At 30.9% G+C, this 19,854-nt stretch overlaps 2 protein-coding genes across 9 annotated transcripts; one reads left to right on the top strand and one right to left on the bottom strand.

Moving 5' to 3' along the window:
- Nucleotides 1-977: 977 nt before the first annotated feature.
- LOC107924894 (syntaxin-61) lies at nucleotides 978-3,078 on the bottom strand. Its single transcript, XM_016855465.2, has 8 exons — nucleotides 2,810-3,078; nucleotides 2,644-2,726; nucleotides 2,417-2,530; nucleotides 2,197-2,310; nucleotides 1,916-2,082; nucleotides 1,699-1,789; nucleotides 1,537-1,602; nucleotides 978-1,388 (listed from the first exon to the last, which is right to left on the bottom strand). Exons 2-8 carry the CDS (start codon nucleotides 2,695-2,697, stop codon nucleotides 1,278-1,280), a joined length of 717 nt encoding a protein of 238 aa, XP_016710954.2. The 5' UTR covers nucleotides 2,698-2,726; nucleotides 2,810-3,078; the 3' UTR covers nucleotides 978-1,277.
- A 12,196-nt stretch (nucleotides 3,079-15,274) lies between these two features.
- On the top strand, nucleotides 15,275-19,733 carry LOC121203110 (auxin response factor 3). Of its 8 annotated transcripts, none has more exons than XM_041102752.1 (11): nucleotides 15,275-16,132; nucleotides 16,365-16,421; nucleotides 16,678-16,848; nucleotides 16,960-17,044; nucleotides 17,122-17,212; nucleotides 17,283-17,447; nucleotides 17,794-17,913; nucleotides 18,012-18,093; nucleotides 18,181-18,340; nucleotides 18,420-19,269; nucleotides 19,460-19,733. In XM_041102752.1, the coding sequence occupies exons 1-10, from the start codon at nucleotides 15,848-15,850 to the stop codon at nucleotides 19,265-19,267; spliced, it is 2,064 nt and encodes a 687-aa protein (XP_040958686.1). In that variant the 5' UTR covers nucleotides 15,275-15,847; the 3' UTR covers nucleotides 19,268-19,269; nucleotides 19,460-19,733. The 8 variants fall into 8 exon arrangements, with proteins under 8 accessions (XP_040958686.1, XP_040958690.1, XP_040958689.1 ...); XM_041102756.1 differs by having other exon boundaries at nucleotides 15,307-16,132; nucleotides 18,018-18,093; nucleotides 18,420-19,294; XM_041102755.1 differs by having other exon boundaries at nucleotides 15,349-16,132; nucleotides 18,018-18,093.
- The last annotated feature ends 121 nt before the right edge of the window (nucleotides 19,734-19,854 follow it).

Raw genomic sequence — 19,854 nt, 5'->3', positions numbered from 1 at the left:
TTTAGATTCCTTCGCTAGATATACTTTCATCTAAAAAATAGATCTAAAATTTTATTTAAGTTCAATTCAATAAAAACACTAAAATTGGTTTCAGTCAACTGTATTAACTTTTTATATATTTTTCATAAAAAAATTATAATACATCAAAATTATTAAAAATATTAAAATATATATTTATTAACAAATTGAAAATAAATAAAAAAAATATGTATACTTAAATAACACTAAAATAGTAATAAAATTAATAATAACCAAAAGTTATACAATATCCAAATAATAATAACAAAATAATAGTAACATAATAGTGAAATAATAACAAAATAATAAAAAAGCAACAACAAAATAGTAAAAAAAGAAGAGAAAGAGAGCAAGAAAATAGTAAAAAAACTATTTTTTTTCATATTCGGGTCAGGCCGAATTCAGGCCAAAAAAAGGCTTACCCAAGGCCTGACTCATTTTCTAAATGAGTACTATTTTTTCTCAAACCTATTTTTTGAGTTTATATTTTTACTCAAACCCTCTCATTTTTTGAATGGATTTTCACGGCCCAACCCATAAATAGGTCTACTTATAAAGTCTTCTATCGTAACCAATAGTCGAGGATTCAATAAAGCAGCTTTAAAATTCGTCAGTATGTACCCGCTTACAGAATGTGAAAGATTAATTACTAAACTCACCCCAGTGAATATTTTGAGAAAGAAAAAAAATTAATTTTTTGAGGGGCATATTCTCCCACTTGTATTTACATTTTTCTTGAGAAAAAGAATTAAAATATCTTTTAAAAGTTCTAAATTTGTTTAAAATTACTTTTTGAAGGAAAACGACTTGGAAAAATTCTAGATTATGATACATGTAAGTGAATAATCTTCCAAAAAATAATTGAAAGTTTTAATACCACTATAACATAATATATCATTCAAGATACATGCTGTTGATACACACAAAAGTTATAGAGACTGAAAGCGTCGAGAGTTGTATCATATGACACAGACCTTTTATTATTTAACCATAGAAAATTTCAGAAGAATACACTGCATTGAAATAGAGAAGCAAACAGTAATAGTACATATATCCTAATCAAGTTCCACAATTCTTGAAAATACACACCACAACATATCATTTGTTTCGTTCTCGTTTCGTTTCTAAGTCATCGTTTTGAAACTATAGATCACTCCCCGATCCGATTCCTCTGTATTCTACAACTCCCATGGTTCATTTTCGATAACGAACCACTTCTGAATATGAGTATCATAAGACTAAAAGCCTTCTCTCCGGTCTCAAGTGAAGAAGACCAGAATGAATAGAATAATGAACAAACCCAGCAAAAATGATATCATCATACACTGGCCCGTTGCACTTGCCTTCTTCATAACCATAGCTACTTTCTTCTGCAAGGAGAAAAAAAAGGAAATTTTAATCAAAAAGGCCAGCAAATTCAGCTGATGTTGGCAAATGAACAGAAAAACCCAAATATTTAACTTCCAGATCACGGATTCAAATGTGTTTTATATCTGCAAATCAAGTTGACAGAATCACCTGAACAAAATCCAATCGGTTTGTTGTGCTGTCCATTTCATTACCTAAATCATCTATTATATTCTCCTGAAATAAACAGATTCAAGTATTAGCATATGAACATATCGACTACAATACCAATAGCTTTGGTATCCGGTAAACCAGAGAGATTGCAGTACTCACCTGTGCAAGAAGTTCTTCATGTATGGTAAGACCAACACCTCCTATTCTCTCAACACTGGCACTGAGCTCGTCCAACTCCTCATCCTGTTGCCTAAAACCATCAATTGATAAACAATCAAAAACCACCAAAATCGGACAAGGAAGCGTGTTGAAGAAACAAATGCCATAAAAAAAGAAACAACGGAAATGAACAGGGGAAATCGAGAAAACCCTTTACCTTATAAGAAGCATTTGTCTGTCTGATTCCGATGATATAAATTCATCATCATCTTCCACGGTGTACATGTTGGATCTATCTGGCAGCCTCATCAATTCTCTGTGCATTGCACTTGCGCTATTGCCGTTTTCTTTTCCAGCTACTACAGCTTTCTTCAAATTCCCGACCTGATCAAACAAAATAATCCTAAACAAGCTATCCATAACCAAAAATGTAGAAGACTAAGATTCAACATGTATTACAAAACCAAAATTTTCCATAGATGAAATATACGATGATACCTGAGTTCGAGCAGAGCTGGTCCATATCCTCCGATTTTCAAGTTCCACTTCATCAATGCCATACAATGAAGGATCCCTAGCTGCCACAGAAATTGCTTTGTCCAATTCATCTACCTTCCTATCAAGAAAGAAGCCTTTTGAGCAATGGCAAATTGGATTAAAAAATTTCCCCATTTCGAGAATCCAATCCAAACAGAGTACGAAAACTTAAATTGAATACCTGCCACTCAATGCTCTCGCAATTGGTGAATAGTTCTTTCGTGAGACGAACTCGTTGTTCGTTGTCGGGACGAATCCTCTCCCATTGGTGAAAACTTGACTGCAATTTATCGATCTAAAACCAAAAACCCTAAATGTCAACCAGTGGGAAAAAATCCCAAAAGAGAATACAAAGAAATACAATCAACATATAAATGAAACGATAAAAAAGGAAAAGATCCAACATACAGATTCTTGAATCTCTTCTTTGACGATGTAAAATGGATCTTGAGCTTTAGACATCTTGTAAGTGACGGAAGTAAAATTATATCCTTGAAACATTGAGAGAACAATTCTTTAGCGTTCATTCAGGAAAAAAGAAACAACATAGTTTTTTTTTCCCATGGCTTCTTACCTCTGCCACTGATCTGAGATAAACCCAGTAAGGAAGATCGGCGTTTCCACTGATCGGAACGACGATGACGACAAAATGCGTTTTGGTTCTATATAGAGCCCTAAAACAGAGAAAAGGATTCGAGATTTTGGACTTTGGGCACCATCTTTTTGTGATTTTTCGTTTTTTAATTGATGGGTTTAGGCTGGCTGGCTTCACAATTCCGGTCCTTCTTCCCCATTTGAGGTTTGAAAAACGTTAGGCCGAAAATGATCGCAAGGTTTTCAAATTGGTCCATGTTAATTACTGCTAACCTGAAATATGCAGAATTTGTAAAAGCCCAATGAATTTTTACAAGTTTCTCCTGTTCACTAGATTTAATGAGTAATATATTATTTAGCACCTGAATTTGATTTTAATGTTCAATTTAGTAATTGAGTTTTGATGATCAAATTGAGTTTTTTTTAGTACATAAGTTTGTTTTCAATATTCAATTTACTATCGGTAAATATTAAGCTTGTTTATCAATTTCTGTTCTCAAACTTAATTAAGTTTTATACGTATTCAAATTCAAGATCAAATTCGACTCAATAATTAAAGTTAAGGTTAATAATATATGTTAAAGATGATAACATAAAACTTAATAATATTTAAAATATATATTAAACACAAAAAAGCTCATAAAATATTTGAAATCAGTATTACTAAACTTAAATTCACTTAATTAATAATTTGAACTACTTAAATTAGAATTCAACTTAATTATTATTAAATTGATTTTTTTTCTAATCAAATAATTTCTGAATATTTAAAAAAAAAAGGAGTTAAAAGTTGTAAATGTGTTGTGCTTCAATGGTTCAATAAGAAGCCGACAGCGTCTGATCAGACAAAGACCGGTCTAGTTCCCTTTTTGGCAAGTTCCATATGGGACCTACCTACCACACATATTACGCCACGTGTTCTTCATATTGGTTGATAAGAGGAAGTCACAATCTAAAAGGAAGTTAAAAAGGAAACAATAAAGGAACCAAAGCGTGAAAGAGAAAGTTTTGGGGGATTCAATTCTCTCGAGGAGCCAATAAAAAAAAAATGGGCAGCAAAGAGCTGAAATGACGAGATTACGCCTCAATCGGACGGTTAAGGAGTTGGTGGGCCCCGACACGTGTACGACGCGCAATGAGGCAGTGGTAGGTAATTAAAGAAACATCGGAGCGCGTGCAGGGATGATTGACATGACTAAAGTACGATGAAAGCTGAGACAAACGCAGCAGGGGGGGGAAGCAGCAGCAGCAACTCGCGTAAAAGTCGAGGGGTTGCTCTGTCATCTGCAGAAATAAAAAAGGTTTAACTTTAGTCATTGCCCCCCGCATTTAATTATGACATCCTTCAATCTTCCCCACGCTCACAAGTTCCACGCGCCCCCTTAATTGTTACAATTTTCTATTTCCCTCGAAGAAAATTATTTAATTAAAATATGATATGATATTATTTTTATTTTTTTAGATTTTAAAATTAGGTTTAACTGTTAATATATAATTTTTAATTTATTTATGTGATATTTTGAGATAAGAAAAAATGATAATAAACCTAAATTTAATAATATAATTTTAATATTATTAACAATTTTAATAAGTAAAATTAAAACAAAGAAAAGAACTTCAATTTTAGTGTATTCAAATAATATTTTTTTCCCCTTTAACTTGCTGTTATTTTAAATAATTTGAAATTATTTTGGAGTTATTTCTTTTATGGATGCAAAAATATTCAGTCATGTAAGGCATTGGTTTGAAATTTGACTGTTCATGTTAAACGTAAGAAAATTTACTGACATTTAACAGTTGTAAATTCACATGTGTCTTTCCAAATTAAATGAAGAGACCCCACTCAGTCAATTTGATTGTTAATAATAGGTTTTTATAGGTCGAAATGAAATATACATGGTAAACTACATGATAATTTAGTAAGTTATATCAATTTTAAACCGTAAAAGAAAATGAAATTTTTAATAAAATAATTAATTTATTTTTTGGTCTTATAAACATAGGGTAATATATCTATTTTTTAATAATTTCTAATATAATAGCGTCAATGATACTTTTACGAAGGTTTATTCACTCTTAAAAATTCAAATCATCCCGTTGAAAACTTGCAAACCCCGTTAGTCCATTACCAGCAAAGATGCTTTTTATGTATATGTCTGGTTTTATTGTCCTTTATGGGTGATTCATGGTCTTTGGTCGTGGTCCAAAACCCTAGCTTTTTTTACAAGTTTTTCTTTTTTCAAAAGCTGCTAAAGCACGTAGATTATGATCATCTTCTTCCATATATTGTTTCATGCACCTTCATCCTTTATTTTTTATGGGATTTGTTTTAGCCTTTGTATATATGGCAAAGAGTTGCGTATGCATTAATCAAAGCCAAACAATGGAATACAACTATACAAAGTGATGGGAAAAAAAAAGCTAATTGATACGTTTTGTCGAGAGAACAATATTGCTTTTCTTTTCTTTTTCTTTTTTTTTTTTTGTGTGTTTACATGTTTATATTTTTTTTAAGAATGTTGTGATAATTTGTCTGAACATATTTTCGGATAGATGAAAAGAAATGAAAAATAACACGAGAATTGATGCCTTAATCAGTTTTTTAAGCACTCAAGCTTTTTACAGAGTTGAGGATATCGACCCATCATAGATCTGTTAGCTTTGAACAAATGATATTTTCAAGATTTTTTGAAGAGCAATCGACCTCCACTTAACAATATAATTTAAATTCTTATCAAATAATTATTAGAGTAATTTGGTTTCTTTATTTTAATATTTTGAATAATAAAAAAGAAAAATAAAAGTTGCAATGTGGAAATGATTTGAGATTTTGACATGATGACAACAAAATGGGCTACAAACATGACAGGTTGCTTTTGTTTCACCTTAATTTTTGCTAATCTCCCCTTTTTTTTCTCTCTTAAATTGGTATAATCAACAACTATAGGGTACAAATTGGAGTGAATAAGCATAAAAAATAAATAAATAATACAAAGAATTTTATTTTTTAAGATGCAAAATATATTTGTGGGGCCAAAATGCCAATCTTGTTGTGGCTAATTTCCAACAAAGTACATTGGTTTGATCAAATTTAAATGTGAATCAAAGAATAACTTTATGGTACATCCCAGGTAGAACTGCTCATGGCTGGATCATCCGTCTAGGTTTAAAAGTTGATTTGAAAAATGAGAAACTTTAGATAAAAATATAAAGCCCGAAAAATAGGTTGGGTACAATTTAAACCTCGTTTTTTATACAGGTCAAACCTTGGATAAGATTTTTTTACCTGAGCTCGGTCCATCTAAAATATATTATGTTATTAAATTTAATTGTATTAATTATGTACGTTAAAGAATAATTATATATTTTTATTAAATCATTAATCCAATAACAATTAAATCCATTATCCAAAACCTAAAAAAAATGCTCAACTAAATAACTCAACCCAAAATATAAAATTTTAAAAATTATATTTAATACAATAAAATATTTATTATACTTAATTGTGTTTTTAATATAAATACTTTTTAATGTGTCAGACAAAAATTATTTTAGAGTTTTTTAGTGCATTTTGTGTACTATATTTAAAAAATTATTTTTAAATAGAAAATTAATTTGAAAAAATTAAAATATAGGCGGGCTAGGCCCAGGTTTACTTCCTTAAATTGGGTCAAATTTGGGCAAAAAGGTAAGCCTGTTTATTAAACAATTCATTTAATTAACATAAAGTATATTCAATTATTGATCATAATTAAATTATATTAACTATTTTTACAATTAAAAACTATAATAATAAAATATTTCAAACCACAAGCAAGCCCTTAATGAAAACAATAATAGTGTACTTCAAAAAATTTAATAAATTTTTAGTTCTTAATTGAATGAACATACTTAAATTAAATGTTAATGTATCTATTATGTATTAGTTTTATATTATTGAAATATCAATAAAAGTATAATTCAAAATTCGATAATTTAAATCATAATAAAATATCTTTTATCATAATTGAATAATTTAAATCATAATAAAATTACAAACTAATATAATACAAAGTGTAATTTTAAATTTAATAAAACATTATTCGAATATTTAAAAATTATTAATAATAAATACAAGTTTAATATCAATTTATAGTACTATAATAAACAATAAAACTATTTTATCTATCTAATTTTTTCTCAAAAATCATATTGTTGTTATTATTGATATATATTCGTATGTTTAGAGTTTTATTATAAAACTTGTGCCTACCATAAATAATGTATGTTTAATATTATGATAGATAAACATGTTTTCTATAAATTTAATGAATTGGTATGTTGTCGATTGAGTCTTAACTCGATTGATATATGTATTGTTATCGATATAGAAGGATGTGGATTCGAGTACCTTGAAACGCTTTATCTTCATATTTATAAGTCGAGATGAACTATAAATAATTTTAAATATTATTTAAAAAAATATGATCAGAATATATTATTAAAAAAAAGTTATCTTAAGACATAAGTCAAAGAACATGATTGTAAGATATAATGATGATTAACAAAACATTTTGACATCGATTTCAAGCATTATGGGATTCATTTTTGGTAATTTTTTATTTGTTGCTTAAATACTATGGTGCACGTGAGACTGAGCATCATCATTCCTTTCTTTCAACTCATCTATGACCACTTTTGGATTTGGTCTCTGTCTTTTTCTTTTTGCCATTTCATTTTATTTTGTAATAATATGTTTATTACTGCCAACGTCTTTAGAATTCCACCCTTCAATCGGTTAAATCATCTATTCGTGTAAATTTAATTAAATTGATTAGATTAATTTATTTATCCAATTTAATTAAATAAATTATTAAAATTTATAAAAATAAAAATCTAATTCAACCGTTCCATATCAATTCGAGTGAATTGGTTTAATATTTTTCTTTAAACTTGTATCCTAATAAGCTCTCAGACTAATTAATCTAATCTGGTTCAAACAACCATGATTATTGCTTAAATATGTCAAAGATTACAAAATTCAAACTATTTGATAAAAGAAATTTTTTTTCTTTTTGAACATAGGGTGGACAGAACAAACTTTTCTTTTGTTTGAAACATGAGTATTGAGCAGTTTTGGTATTTGCTTATTCCCCTCCACTCCGTTTGATGTTTTAAAAGGATAAAAATGTAATTATATATTTACAATAAACATTAAAATATTTTGTTGGGACATTCCTAACTTATTTTTTCATTCTTTATGTCAAATGCACATTGAAATTATTAGAAATAACGAATAAAATATCAAATAAAGTAGGACGATGCAGGATGGTTGAGGATCTATTTAACATTCATGAAGATAATAATGATATTCAAATTTTAACACGTATGATAAAATGGAACAAAATATGTCAACAATATATTGATGATGAATCTTGTAATATCCACCTCCTCATGCTCTATTGTTATTCCTACTATTATATACAGGGATTGTCACACTCCAAGTACGACATGTCCAATATTTAAGGGTGTAGATGGTGGAATAAATTCTTTAGCAAAGCATAATCCACCCATTTTCTTCTTTGGCGTATACGTGTAGGCGTATAGTAACTATCGTGTAAGTAAGTGAATATTCTATTTCAGAATATTTTGTTAACTAAAGAGAAAGGTTTTGTTAAGCGAAATGATAATTATGGTATGAGTTGCTGCCAAATGTATAGTACGCCTTGTTTGCCTTAGTATTGTGTTGGTTGGGTTGTTAAGTGACCTGGTTAGAAACCAACTGGATAGATTAGTATGATATCTTTTGTGCAGCGTTCTCATTTATGTTTCTCATGGAAACTATAAACCATTGAAGAGGGCAAAATCTGAAATTGGTGACACTTGTTAAGTTCCACTACGAGGAAATTGTTCATATATATATATGTGTGTTAAAAGGGTTCGTAGGAGAAGTTTTTTTTATTCTTTCGATGTTACTCTCTGATTATTTTTCTTAAATTTAATTATATCTCTTCCTCCTTAAGCTGGAGGCAAAGGCTCTTAGTTTAATCAGTGGTCATTCCATCTTTAGTTGTTGTTGCTGGTTCGAGAAAGATGTCTGAGTCCGGAACTTCAAACTACTATAGATAAGTATCAGGTAAGTCTCTACCCGACTCTTATATGAGAAATGTTTAAGTAGAAGTATATATATAAGATGATGAGATCTATGACAATTGGCAAGTGTATGAGTATAGTAAATATGATATATGTTTTGTAATGATATGTACAAAGTTCTGTTGAAAAGAATGTTGGTTGGTAAGCATGCAGATAAAGTTTGAAATACGAAAAGTATGAATCGGTATAGAATGCGAACAAATCTAGGTAAGTAAATGTGAAGCAATGTCCCTTTGTGATGCCTCTAGTAGGGCAGTTATATTGCGAACCAGACTGGTAAATCACGATATGAAAACAAGTGTAAAACCATGAGGTTGAGACTCATGGCATCGTATGATATGAGAACATTCATGGTGTAGCCTCTAGAAAGATCACGATACATGAAAATATGCAAATCCATATGGCTGAAACCCATGGCAATATATGATTGTATGAATGTTCATGGTGTAGCCTTCGATAATATGTAGATCGGACGGACAGATCACGATACATAAACTTATGTGTAAGTCCATGAGGGGGAAACTCATGGCACCTTCTGTGAAAGTCCGCCTCAAGACATTAAACACGCGATTTTGTATGTTGCCCTTATGGTGTATTTTGTTTAGCCATTGTGCCATAATTTGTTAAGTTTGCCTGTAGAATATGATTATATGCTCTTATTATAAGTTCTGGATAAATTTCGATTGCTCTGTACTACTATGATAAGATTACGATATGTCTGAAGTTAAGGTAATTGAATAAGATCTATGATGTAATTGAATAAGTCTTAAGGGAATTTCTTTAAAAAAAATGTGTATATGTATGTCCAAAAAGGGTATCCACCATGATAACTTGATAATTTAAAATTTGGACGTGTTCGTAATTACGAATGAGATAAGTATCCATTAGTCTAAGTTTGTTTGTACCATGCAGGGTCAAATCTGAGTTATATGGTATCCACCATATCTGAACAATATCATGTAATCTTCTGAAATCTTAGGGAACCTGAGTTATTGTATTTTTAATTATTTGGGGTTCTGAAATAAAGTTGTGTGGAATTCATTTGGATAATCTGTATAACTCATTATCAGTGTGATATTGTAAGGTATTAAATGAGAATATGGTGTGAGTAGTAAACTGATAGTATTTAAATATGCGTGGATGTCCGCCAATTGTGTATGTATGAAAAGATGGTTTGTATGTTGCAGACTTTGAAGAGATATTATTTGAAAATTACCTTTATGGTTCTAAGAAAAAATAAGAGATTAAGGTAATGTCTGGAAGGATCTTAAGTTAGTTAAGTAGTTAAGAGAGAATTGGTACAATTAAAAGTATAGTAGTTGGCGTGTAAGTGTAAGCCTGAAACTATGATAGTGTTCGCCCGAAAAGAAGTAAATGGTTAAAAATGATAGTTGGCTTACAAATGTTCTTCAAATAGTATAAATGAATCCACCAAGGTATTTTGTATTAACTCTTACAAAGTTCTCTTGAGCTTACAATGTTTGTTATTGTTTCAGGTGATGTGGTAAGCGAATGCGCCAAGAGGGACTATGCCAGGAGTACGCCAAGGTAGCGATGAAGTGAGTTATTATGCATACAATGAAAAAGTGGCGTATTGTGGGTTATGCCTTAAGAGTGTCTTTAGTAAAATTATGTGTTGTACCAAGTGTGATGCAATAATTCAATTTTAAATACTTTCTTTTGTTTATTTGAAATTAAGTCTTTAAAAGAAATTATAAGAAAAATGTTTTAAGTAAAGAGTGTTTTTCTACTGTTTCGAATTTCATTAAGTATTATGTGTAATAACACCTAATATCCAAACCCGGTGAATTAGGTCGGGTTCAAGTCATTATAGGGATAATGTAACTCTTGGCTCCTAAACTTGGCAAGTAGATCCACATAAGCACCTAATTTTTTTTATCCATTTTAACCCTTAAACTTGAAAATTGTTATTCATTTAAGTAAATTATGTTAATGACCGTGAAAATAAATGGAGATATTGTAACTTTTGGCCTTGAACTTGATAAGTAGGTCCATATAAGTCCCTGAACTTGACAACTAGGTTCATTTTGGTATCTGTACTTTTTTTTGTTCACTTTGGCACTTAAACTTGACAACTAAGTCCATTTCGATTTTTGAACTTGAAAATTCTAAAAATTTGATGATATGGCACTCTGAGATTGTGCCACATCATCAGTTAAAAAATAAAAAAACTAGATGGTGATGTGGTACAATATCAGAGTGTCATATTAAATGTTTTAATAACCGAACCGATGGTTGAACAGGTTTTACCATAAGTTCTCGATTCAACAAGTTCGACCGGTTCAACCGTTAGACCAATAATAATTAAATAGTTAATTAAAATTTCATAGAAATCTAAAAAGCCAAGTAAAACGGATTTTTATATATTTTTTAACTTTTAGTTTTTTATGATTTTTTAATCAATTATTTATTTATTGTTGGTCTAACTATCAAATCGATCGAATTGGTTAAATATAGAACTGGTGGTTTAACCTGTTCAACCATCGGTTTGGTTATTAAAGCATTAAATATGACAGTTTAAGATTGTACCACATCATCATCTATTTTTTTTTCAAATTCAGAGTGACACGTCATCAAACTTTTAGAATTTTCAAGTTCAGGGATCAAAATGGAATCCTAGTTGTTAAGTTCAAGTGCCAAAGTAAACAAAAAAAAATAAAGGTACCAAAATGAACATAGCTTACAAGCTCATGAGCCAATGTGGACCTACTTGCCATGTTCAACTTTGACTTACAAATTGGTCCGTTAAATTGGTTGTACAAATGTTATTTGTTTTTAAAATTTTAATTTTTTATTCAATTAAAATAAAAAAGTAATCAAATCGAATTTAAAAATGAATGATACGATAGAGTGGATTATCGATTCGATTTAAAAAAAAAAAACATTGTCCCCTCTACTTCCTTGTTTAAACACGATTAGATTAACATGTTTTTGCTTGTTAATTAATTTTTAATGGGTTTGATTTGAGATGAATGGTTGTTGAAGTAGAGAGGAAACCCTAATCAACACCCAAAGTCTAATAATCAAACAATCTTAGTGCGGTGGGTGGGACTCACAGACTGACGCCAAAGATTAAAGTGAGGGAAAAAAATGGAAATATATAAAATTGTTTTCCCACGCTCTTATACAGCGCGTTCTTTCCATTCTCCTTTAAAACATTCCACTCCATTTCAACGCTGTAGAATCATGATGTTGGATGTCGTTATTCTTATTTTAATTTCGTATCAAATAATTTAAATTTTATTTTTAATGTACTTTAATTTAAATTTAGAATTGATTAAATTATCATTTTTTATTCTAATTAATTTAAATATTAACTTTTCCAATAATTAAATAATAAATCAATAAATTTCCAATAAAACAAAATAATTTATAAACTCAAATTCTAGATTTTGAGCAGTTAATATGGATTAAAATCATAAAAGAGAAACCTAAATGAAAACCTAAACCGATTCATAGAGAGGACAGAAGGATCAGTCTGCTCTTTGATCTAATATACAAAAACTAATTTGTACATATTTTAAGTAGAAGGGACCAAATGCAGTATAACTTTTAATATAAGGTTCTCCATTATATTTTTTGTAATGAAACTCCTTCTACCAATTAAAATTAAATTAATATATTTCAAATTTTGGTTTCATTTATGATATAAATTATGAAAGTGAAATGCATTTCTTATGACTATATTAGTAGAGTTTTAATATAATATATAATTTGAAAGGAAGAACTTAATCAAAATGAAGAATTTCAAATTAACTGGTTTTTATTTTCTTTTCCTTTAATAAAATTAAAAATATAAACAAATTTTTTATTATTTACATTATTTTTCATGTAATATAAGTCACATTAAATACAAAAACAAAAGATTATAAACTCAAAAAAACAAATTCGGACTTTAAATATTAGAGTACGTGCCTGACTCATATTTTAAAACATAATTTATTTCTTATTTCCAAACTCAATTTTCAAAATTAATATTTTTCTTAAAACCCTTTCGAATAGTTAACGAATCTTCAGACTCAGATATGTTTAATCGATGATGTTTGACTACTATTATCCCTAAATTAAGGGATAAGATTGCAATACAGTATCACAAATTGATGTTTTCAAGTTAGTGAGATAGATTAGATTAGCTTTTTGTCACCCTAAGCATACAAATTAGAAGGGTCAATTAATTCTAAACATGATTGTCATATTCCATTGTTGGTTTAAGGCACAATGGGTCCTTGCATTTGTAATTGCCTTTTACCCAAGAAAACACCCTAGTGGCCTACAAAACTATGTATCAAAGTCAAAACTTTACTCAAAGCAGAAACTATGAAAAATAAAATATTGTATATATACGAGAGGGATTTACTTATATTAATGTAATTTATCATTTCGTATTTTTTTTACAATTGATATTTTTGCAATTCAATATTATATAGATCATACATATCAGGTTTGACATAAATTAAAAAAAAATTAACTATTCATTTTACGTAAAAAAAACTTTTCGTTAAATATATATTAATATAGACAATATTTTAGATAAATATGATAGAGATGTTGAATCGCTTTAAAATTTTACATGCATGATAAGTACAGATATATTAATAAATTCAACAGTTGGGACATTAAAATATTAATTGTATAAAATGGTTTAAAATCACTTAAATTTTAGATTAGTGTAAGTAGATCCTTCCCCACAAGAGGGCACTAGGAGTTGGCCCACCCACTAAAAAGTTATAAAATTTTGATTTAATTTTTTAAAAATTTATAAAAATTTAAACTATTAAAATATATTTCAAATATCACAAAAATATATAATTTAATTTCAACGCACTAAAAATATTTTATCTCCATTTGTATACACATATAAATGTATGTAAATATCTCATGGCTAACAACTTGGCAAGTTGAAGATTATAGGGTTTTGTTTTTTTCAAACAGATATAGGCTGGATATGAAGTTGGGAAAAATCCCTTTATTAGAAAAGATTTACTAATTTTAATATTATTTTGCATTCAATAATCACATTAATTAAATTTTAAGTTAAATTGGTTAAAAATGTCAAAAAAAGAAGAAGAGTTTATTGGTTAAATAGTTTAACTTTTTGAAGAGAGTATGAAAGTGCGTCCAGCGTATTTTCCTGTTGATATTTCTAAGGAAAGCGCGACTAGCTGAAGACACTTTCTTGCCAATTATGCAGAAAGTGCATATGTCAATTATGTAAAAAGCGTGTCTGCCGGCTGGATACGTTTTCACACACTCTTTTCAAAATCGATTTATTTCCCTACAATTTAAAAAAAATCGACTTATTTGGTCAATTTAAAAAATGGAATATATGAATAATTAAAATTAAGATAAAATTAGAAAAAAATATTAAACTTGAAGCAATAATCACGTTATTTTTTGTTAATAAACTCAAAACTGGAGATTTTGAGTCAATAAGAATTAAAATTTGTGGATATAGAGGAATTTCCATCTTTTTTTTTCTGGGAAAAAAAATTCAAAAGTGAAAAGACAAGAGAGTAAAGGAGGAGAGAAAAAAGCTTATTGCTGTGATACTCAAGAAATGATGTTTAATTGGTGCATAAAGAATACTGATAAAAGCATAGAGGATCAACGAGGGAAGGATGTGAGTCGAAAAAGAAAAAAAAGAAAAGAAAGAGAGAGATTAATTTTAAGCTTAATTAAGCTGTTCGAAGAATTTACATTTATACTTAAATTTTCAAAAATTAAGAGTAAAAATAAACCAAATTTTAAATTTGATAAAAAGTAAAATAAAATTTTTATTACCAGTTGATGTGAACTTTTTTTAACTTTTAATTTTTAGTTCACATTAATTTTGGAACTTGACAATTATTTTTTATTTTTTACTTCATGTTGATGATATGATATGTTAGTATGGTGCCATGTAATTACCTAAGAATATATATTTTTTTATATAAAAAAAATGGGTGATTACATGATATGTCTATCATCATAACGACCGAAATTAAGAAATTGTTAAGTTAAAAGACTAATGATGAGTTTAGATGGATGCTGCATTTAATTTACTTTTTATTTCAAGCTATAGTATCTAATATTACCGTCACAATTATTTTTACACTAATCCGCAAATAAACATACAATCCATCCAAATCCACACTAAGATAGGAAAAAAATTAAAGACCAAGTTGAAAAAAATCCATTATTTTCTTTGAATTTATTCATATTTCTTAACATGCACAAGAAAAATTATATTTTTATTCTATACCTTAAAACTTTTTTATCTTTTCCATGTTTGTAATATTTTATTTTATTTTTGTGTATAATTACTTGACTTTCAAAGCTCTCTTTAGTTCCTGCTTACTCACTCACTCTCTCTTTCTGCCACACATCACTCACAGCAGTGGCAGCATTGCAGCAGCAGTGGCAGCACTGCTTTCTGCTTCACTGCAGACCTTTCAGTCAAGAAAACACCCAAAAATAAAACATCAAAAATACCCACCTACTTTCCAATAATCCAATATATTTTTCCTTCTATATAAAATTGTACTGTTCACCAAATATATATCTTTTACTGTTTACATGTACATATCTAAATCAAATTATTAAGTCTTCTTAATTAAAGCTTCTGTTTTTGATATCTAAAACAAGACTACCCCCCCCTCCTCCCCCCATAAAAAAAAGCTTTCTCCTTTGGTTTCTTTTGAAGGGGTCTCTCGACAATCGACTCCTTTAAAGTTTGGCAAAAAAAAAAAAAAACCATGCTCTCTAAATATGCAGTCATGAAATGCCCTTCTTCTTCATAAACTCATTTCCATTACAAAAAAAGAAAAAGAACCCAAAGCTTTCTCTAACTTTTTGAGAAAACCCTTTTTTTTCTTTGACTCCCCCAATGGGGTGTTTAATCGATCTGAACGCTACTGAAGAAGATGAAACGCCGTCGTCTTGTTCTTTATCCCCATCTTCTGTATTGAGTGCTTCTGGTTTTAGTTCTTCAGTTTGTTTAGAGCTTTTGCATGCTTGTGTTGGTCCACTTATATCTTTACCAAAGAAAGGAAGTGTAGTGGTGTACTTCCCTCAAGGCCACTTGGAACAAGCTCCCGAATTTTCCGGCTTAGCTTCAGTTTATGATCTTCCTCCTCATGTGTTTTGTCGGGTTCTTGATGTTAAGCTCCATGTAAGCTACTTATATACATGTTTTTTCAAAGCTGTCGCTTTTATTTTGTTTGTAAGAGCTATAAAGTTTGGATTTTTGGGGTGGTTTCTTGGGTTTTAATTATTCAAATTTTTTGGGGGGTTCTGGGTTTAATTCAACTTTCAAGAAAATCCATGTAAAATTAATATTTTTATTGAAAGTTTATGTTTTTTGTTATAATATTTGCTATGAAATGCTTGTTTTTTGTTGGCAGGCTGAGGGTGCTACAGATGAGGTTTATGCTCAAGTTTCACTGGTTCCTGATAATGAGGTTAGCTTTTATTCCATTTTCTTGTATTGTTTACTTCAATGGTTTGATTATAGTAAAACCATAAGTAATATATATATGTGTGTGTAATCAGTTTGAATCAATTTGCTTTACTTTAGGTCCTTCATTTAACTTAATTCTTAATTTGGTTTATCATTTTTATTGGTTAATGCACTTCCTGTTTGGTTTCAAGGTGATTTCTATTTTCTTTACCCACAAATTTTGTGTCTGGTTTTGTGTAAATTATGTAATAATACAGCAAACTGAGCAGAAGTTGCAAGAGGTAGACGGTGAGGATGAGGATGCCGAAGCAGATATGAAGTTAGCCACGCCGCACATGTTCTGTAAGACCCTTACGGCTTCCGATACCAGTACTCATGGTGGTTTCTCCGTTCCACGTCGAGCTGCCGAGGATTGCTTCCCTCCCTTGGTAATTCTCTTGTACTCTCTTGTTTCGATATTGTTTTTACAAGACTTTGGTATGTTTTGGTTAAGCATTCTTCTGTATGGGATTTTGATTTTAAGTAGATTGGATTTATAGGATTATGATCAGCAGAGGCCATCTCAAGAGCTCGTTGCAAAAGATCTACATGGTGTAGAATGGAGATTTCGACACATTTATAGAGGTATATACACTAAATTAATGGAACGAATGCTTATGGATTTCATCTATTCGTTGCTAAGATTTTTTTGGATCGTGTAGGGCAACCACGGAGGCATTTGCTCACTACTGGGTGGAGTGCTTTCGTAAACAAGAAGAAACTCGTATCCGGAGATGCTGTGCTTTTTCTTAGGTTCGAAGTTTTCCCTTTTGTGAAGGCTTATTTAATATCCTATTGGAATCTTATTTATTGTTGATGGCAGAGGCGAGGATGGAGAACTGAGGCTGGGAATCCGAAGAGCTGCCCAAATTAAAAACGGGGCTTCTTTTCTTTCTTTGTGCAGCAAGCAGTTGAACCGCAGCACTTTTGCAGATGCGGTCCATGCTATATCTATGAAAAGCGTTTTCAGCATTTACTACAATCCAAGGTATGTTGCTGTTTACACAAGCAATATTATTAAGATACAATTTGAACTGTGATATGCACATTAATGCTCGGGGTTGAAGTGTTTAACATTAGGCTGGCATTTCTCACTTGTTTCCTCTATTTCCTGTTCGCTTCAAGCCCAAGTGTACTATACCTTATTCAGACATTGTTTAAGATCTAATATAGAGAAGTTTCTAAAGTTGTCTTTAGTGTAGATGTACGTGTCATATACAAACCAGTATTATTGTTGAAATCTTTGTAAGCTTGTCCCTTAGTCTTACTGCTATATCTAACTGTTTCATTTTCACCCAGAGAACGGAATAGCTTATCTTTTTTATGTGTAGCAGGGCTAGTTCATCGGAGTTCATAGTTCCGGTCTGTAAATTCAGGAAGAGTCTTGATCGTTCATTTTCTGTTGGAATGAGGTTCAAAATGCGGTTTGAAACTGAAAATGCACCAGAACGAAGGTGTGACCTGATTGAACCCGCAGCTCTTTGAGTTAAAATTATATTATCTTTGACCTACGCCACCAATCTATCAAGGCCTTGATTGAAATTTTCTTTAGTTGTAGATCCTCGGGACTCATAACTGGAACTAGTGATTTGGATCCTGTTAGATGGCCTGGTTCAAAATGGAAATGCTTGTCGGTATGTGTTGATATATCTTCATTATTTCTGATTTATCAGAACATTGCTAGAGGTCATCTAATGGTTCTTTCTGGCTCATTTTCGCAGGTAAGGTGGGATGATATTGACGCCAACAAGCACGGGAGGGTTTCTCACTGGGAAATTGAACTTTCCGGTTCTATTTCTAGTTCTAACTGCTTGCTCTCACCCTGTTCGAAAAGGAACAGGGTTGGATTGCCTTCAGGAAAACCGGAATTTATGGTTCCTGGTAGGTTCTTTTCCATAACTAGTTCTCTCCCCGTGTTACACAATGTTATTTGACTCGGTACTTCATTCAATTCTAACAGATGGAATTGGAGCACCCGACTTTGGGGAACCTTTGCGGTTCCAAAAGGTCTTGCAAGGTCAAGAAATATTGGGTTTTAGCACTCTTTATAATAGTGCTGATAGTCACAACATGCATTGGTCTGAAATACGACGGTGCTTTCCTGGATCTAATGGTTCTGGCATTGCTACAATTGGAAATGTTGGTAGAGACCCTCCGTTGAATCCCGTTATTTCCTATAAAGGTGTAGGCTTTGGGGAATCTTTTGGATTCCATAAGGTCTTGCAAGGTCAAGAAATTTTTCTAAGCTCTCTGTATAGAAGAGGCTCAACTATGGAAGAGACTCGAGGAAATGACGGTGCTGGTCTCCCTAATGTTGGGCAAATGTCGGGAACTAGAAGTGGATGGTCTTCCTCGATGCAGGGATATAATACACATAGTCCTGTACAACCATCTGCGCAAGTTTCCTCACCATCTTCTGTGTTGATGTTCCAACAAGCAAGCAATCCAGTTCCGAACTTCAATCCTACTCGTAACTTCAACCAGGAAATGGAGCGGGGAGTGAGTTCTTTTCGTGTGCCTGAAACTTATGGGGCCAAGTTACTGTCATCGTCAATCAGCGAACATGATTCACAACCTCTGGCAGCTCAACCTTCTTTTGGGACCAATCAAGAATTAGCCTCGTGTAAAAGTAGCTGCAGGCTTTTTGGTTTCTCCTTAACTGAAGGAGATCTTGATGCAACTAAGGAAGACAACGTGGTACATGCAACATTATCATTGGGTCGTGGTTCGCTTTTACCTTGTATTGGAGAAAGTTTCCATCCAAATCCTCCTGCAGTGGCAAGCACAGTTTGGAAGCAATTGTACTAAAAGTAAGCAATCTCTATGCTGTCAAAGGTATGCATTTTTTTTATATTGCATTGTAGTTTAATCACCAAATAGCATGTTCGGGTCCACAAATATGGAGTTCTATAGTCAGGGTTTTATTGAAAATGATTGGTTCTTAGTTTTTGTTTTCGAGTTGGTTTGGCATTTGATAGTTTTCCGACTTTCTTTTTACAGGGAACTCTGCAACATTGTCTTAAACGTTATGCAGCTGATGTTTGAGCATAGAAAGATGCCCTATGGTTGCCCAAGTTGCATGTATTTTTATTGCAAGAATCTAGTTTTCCATTACCTAAAACTGAAAAAACTTGTAATAATTTTATGAAATGACTTTGATTCTAACTTTTAACTGCTCCATGGATATGTTAAAAACACCATGTAATGTATTGACCTCTGTGATGGTACTCTACTATTCTCCATTCAAGCCTCGTGCACTTTCTGTTCCATATAATCCACTCTTGTCACATTGAATGTTGCCATGTTTTGCTTGCTACATTTTAATTATATATGTTCTTGTATTTTATGAATTGTATTTATATGTTACTGTAGTTGTAATTGAACCTTAAACCTCG

Source organism: Gossypium hirsutum, chromosome D10, assembly GCF_007990345.1.
Source record: "Gossypium hirsutum isolate 1008001.06 chromosome D10, Gossypium_hirsutum_v2.1, whole genome shotgun sequence".
Classification (NCBI taxonomy): domain Eukaryota; kingdom Viridiplantae; phylum Streptophyta; class Magnoliopsida; order Malvales; family Malvaceae; genus Gossypium; species Gossypium hirsutum.
Note: the sequence above shows the minus strand (reverse complement) of the source record. Positions and strands in the feature narration are given on the sequence as shown.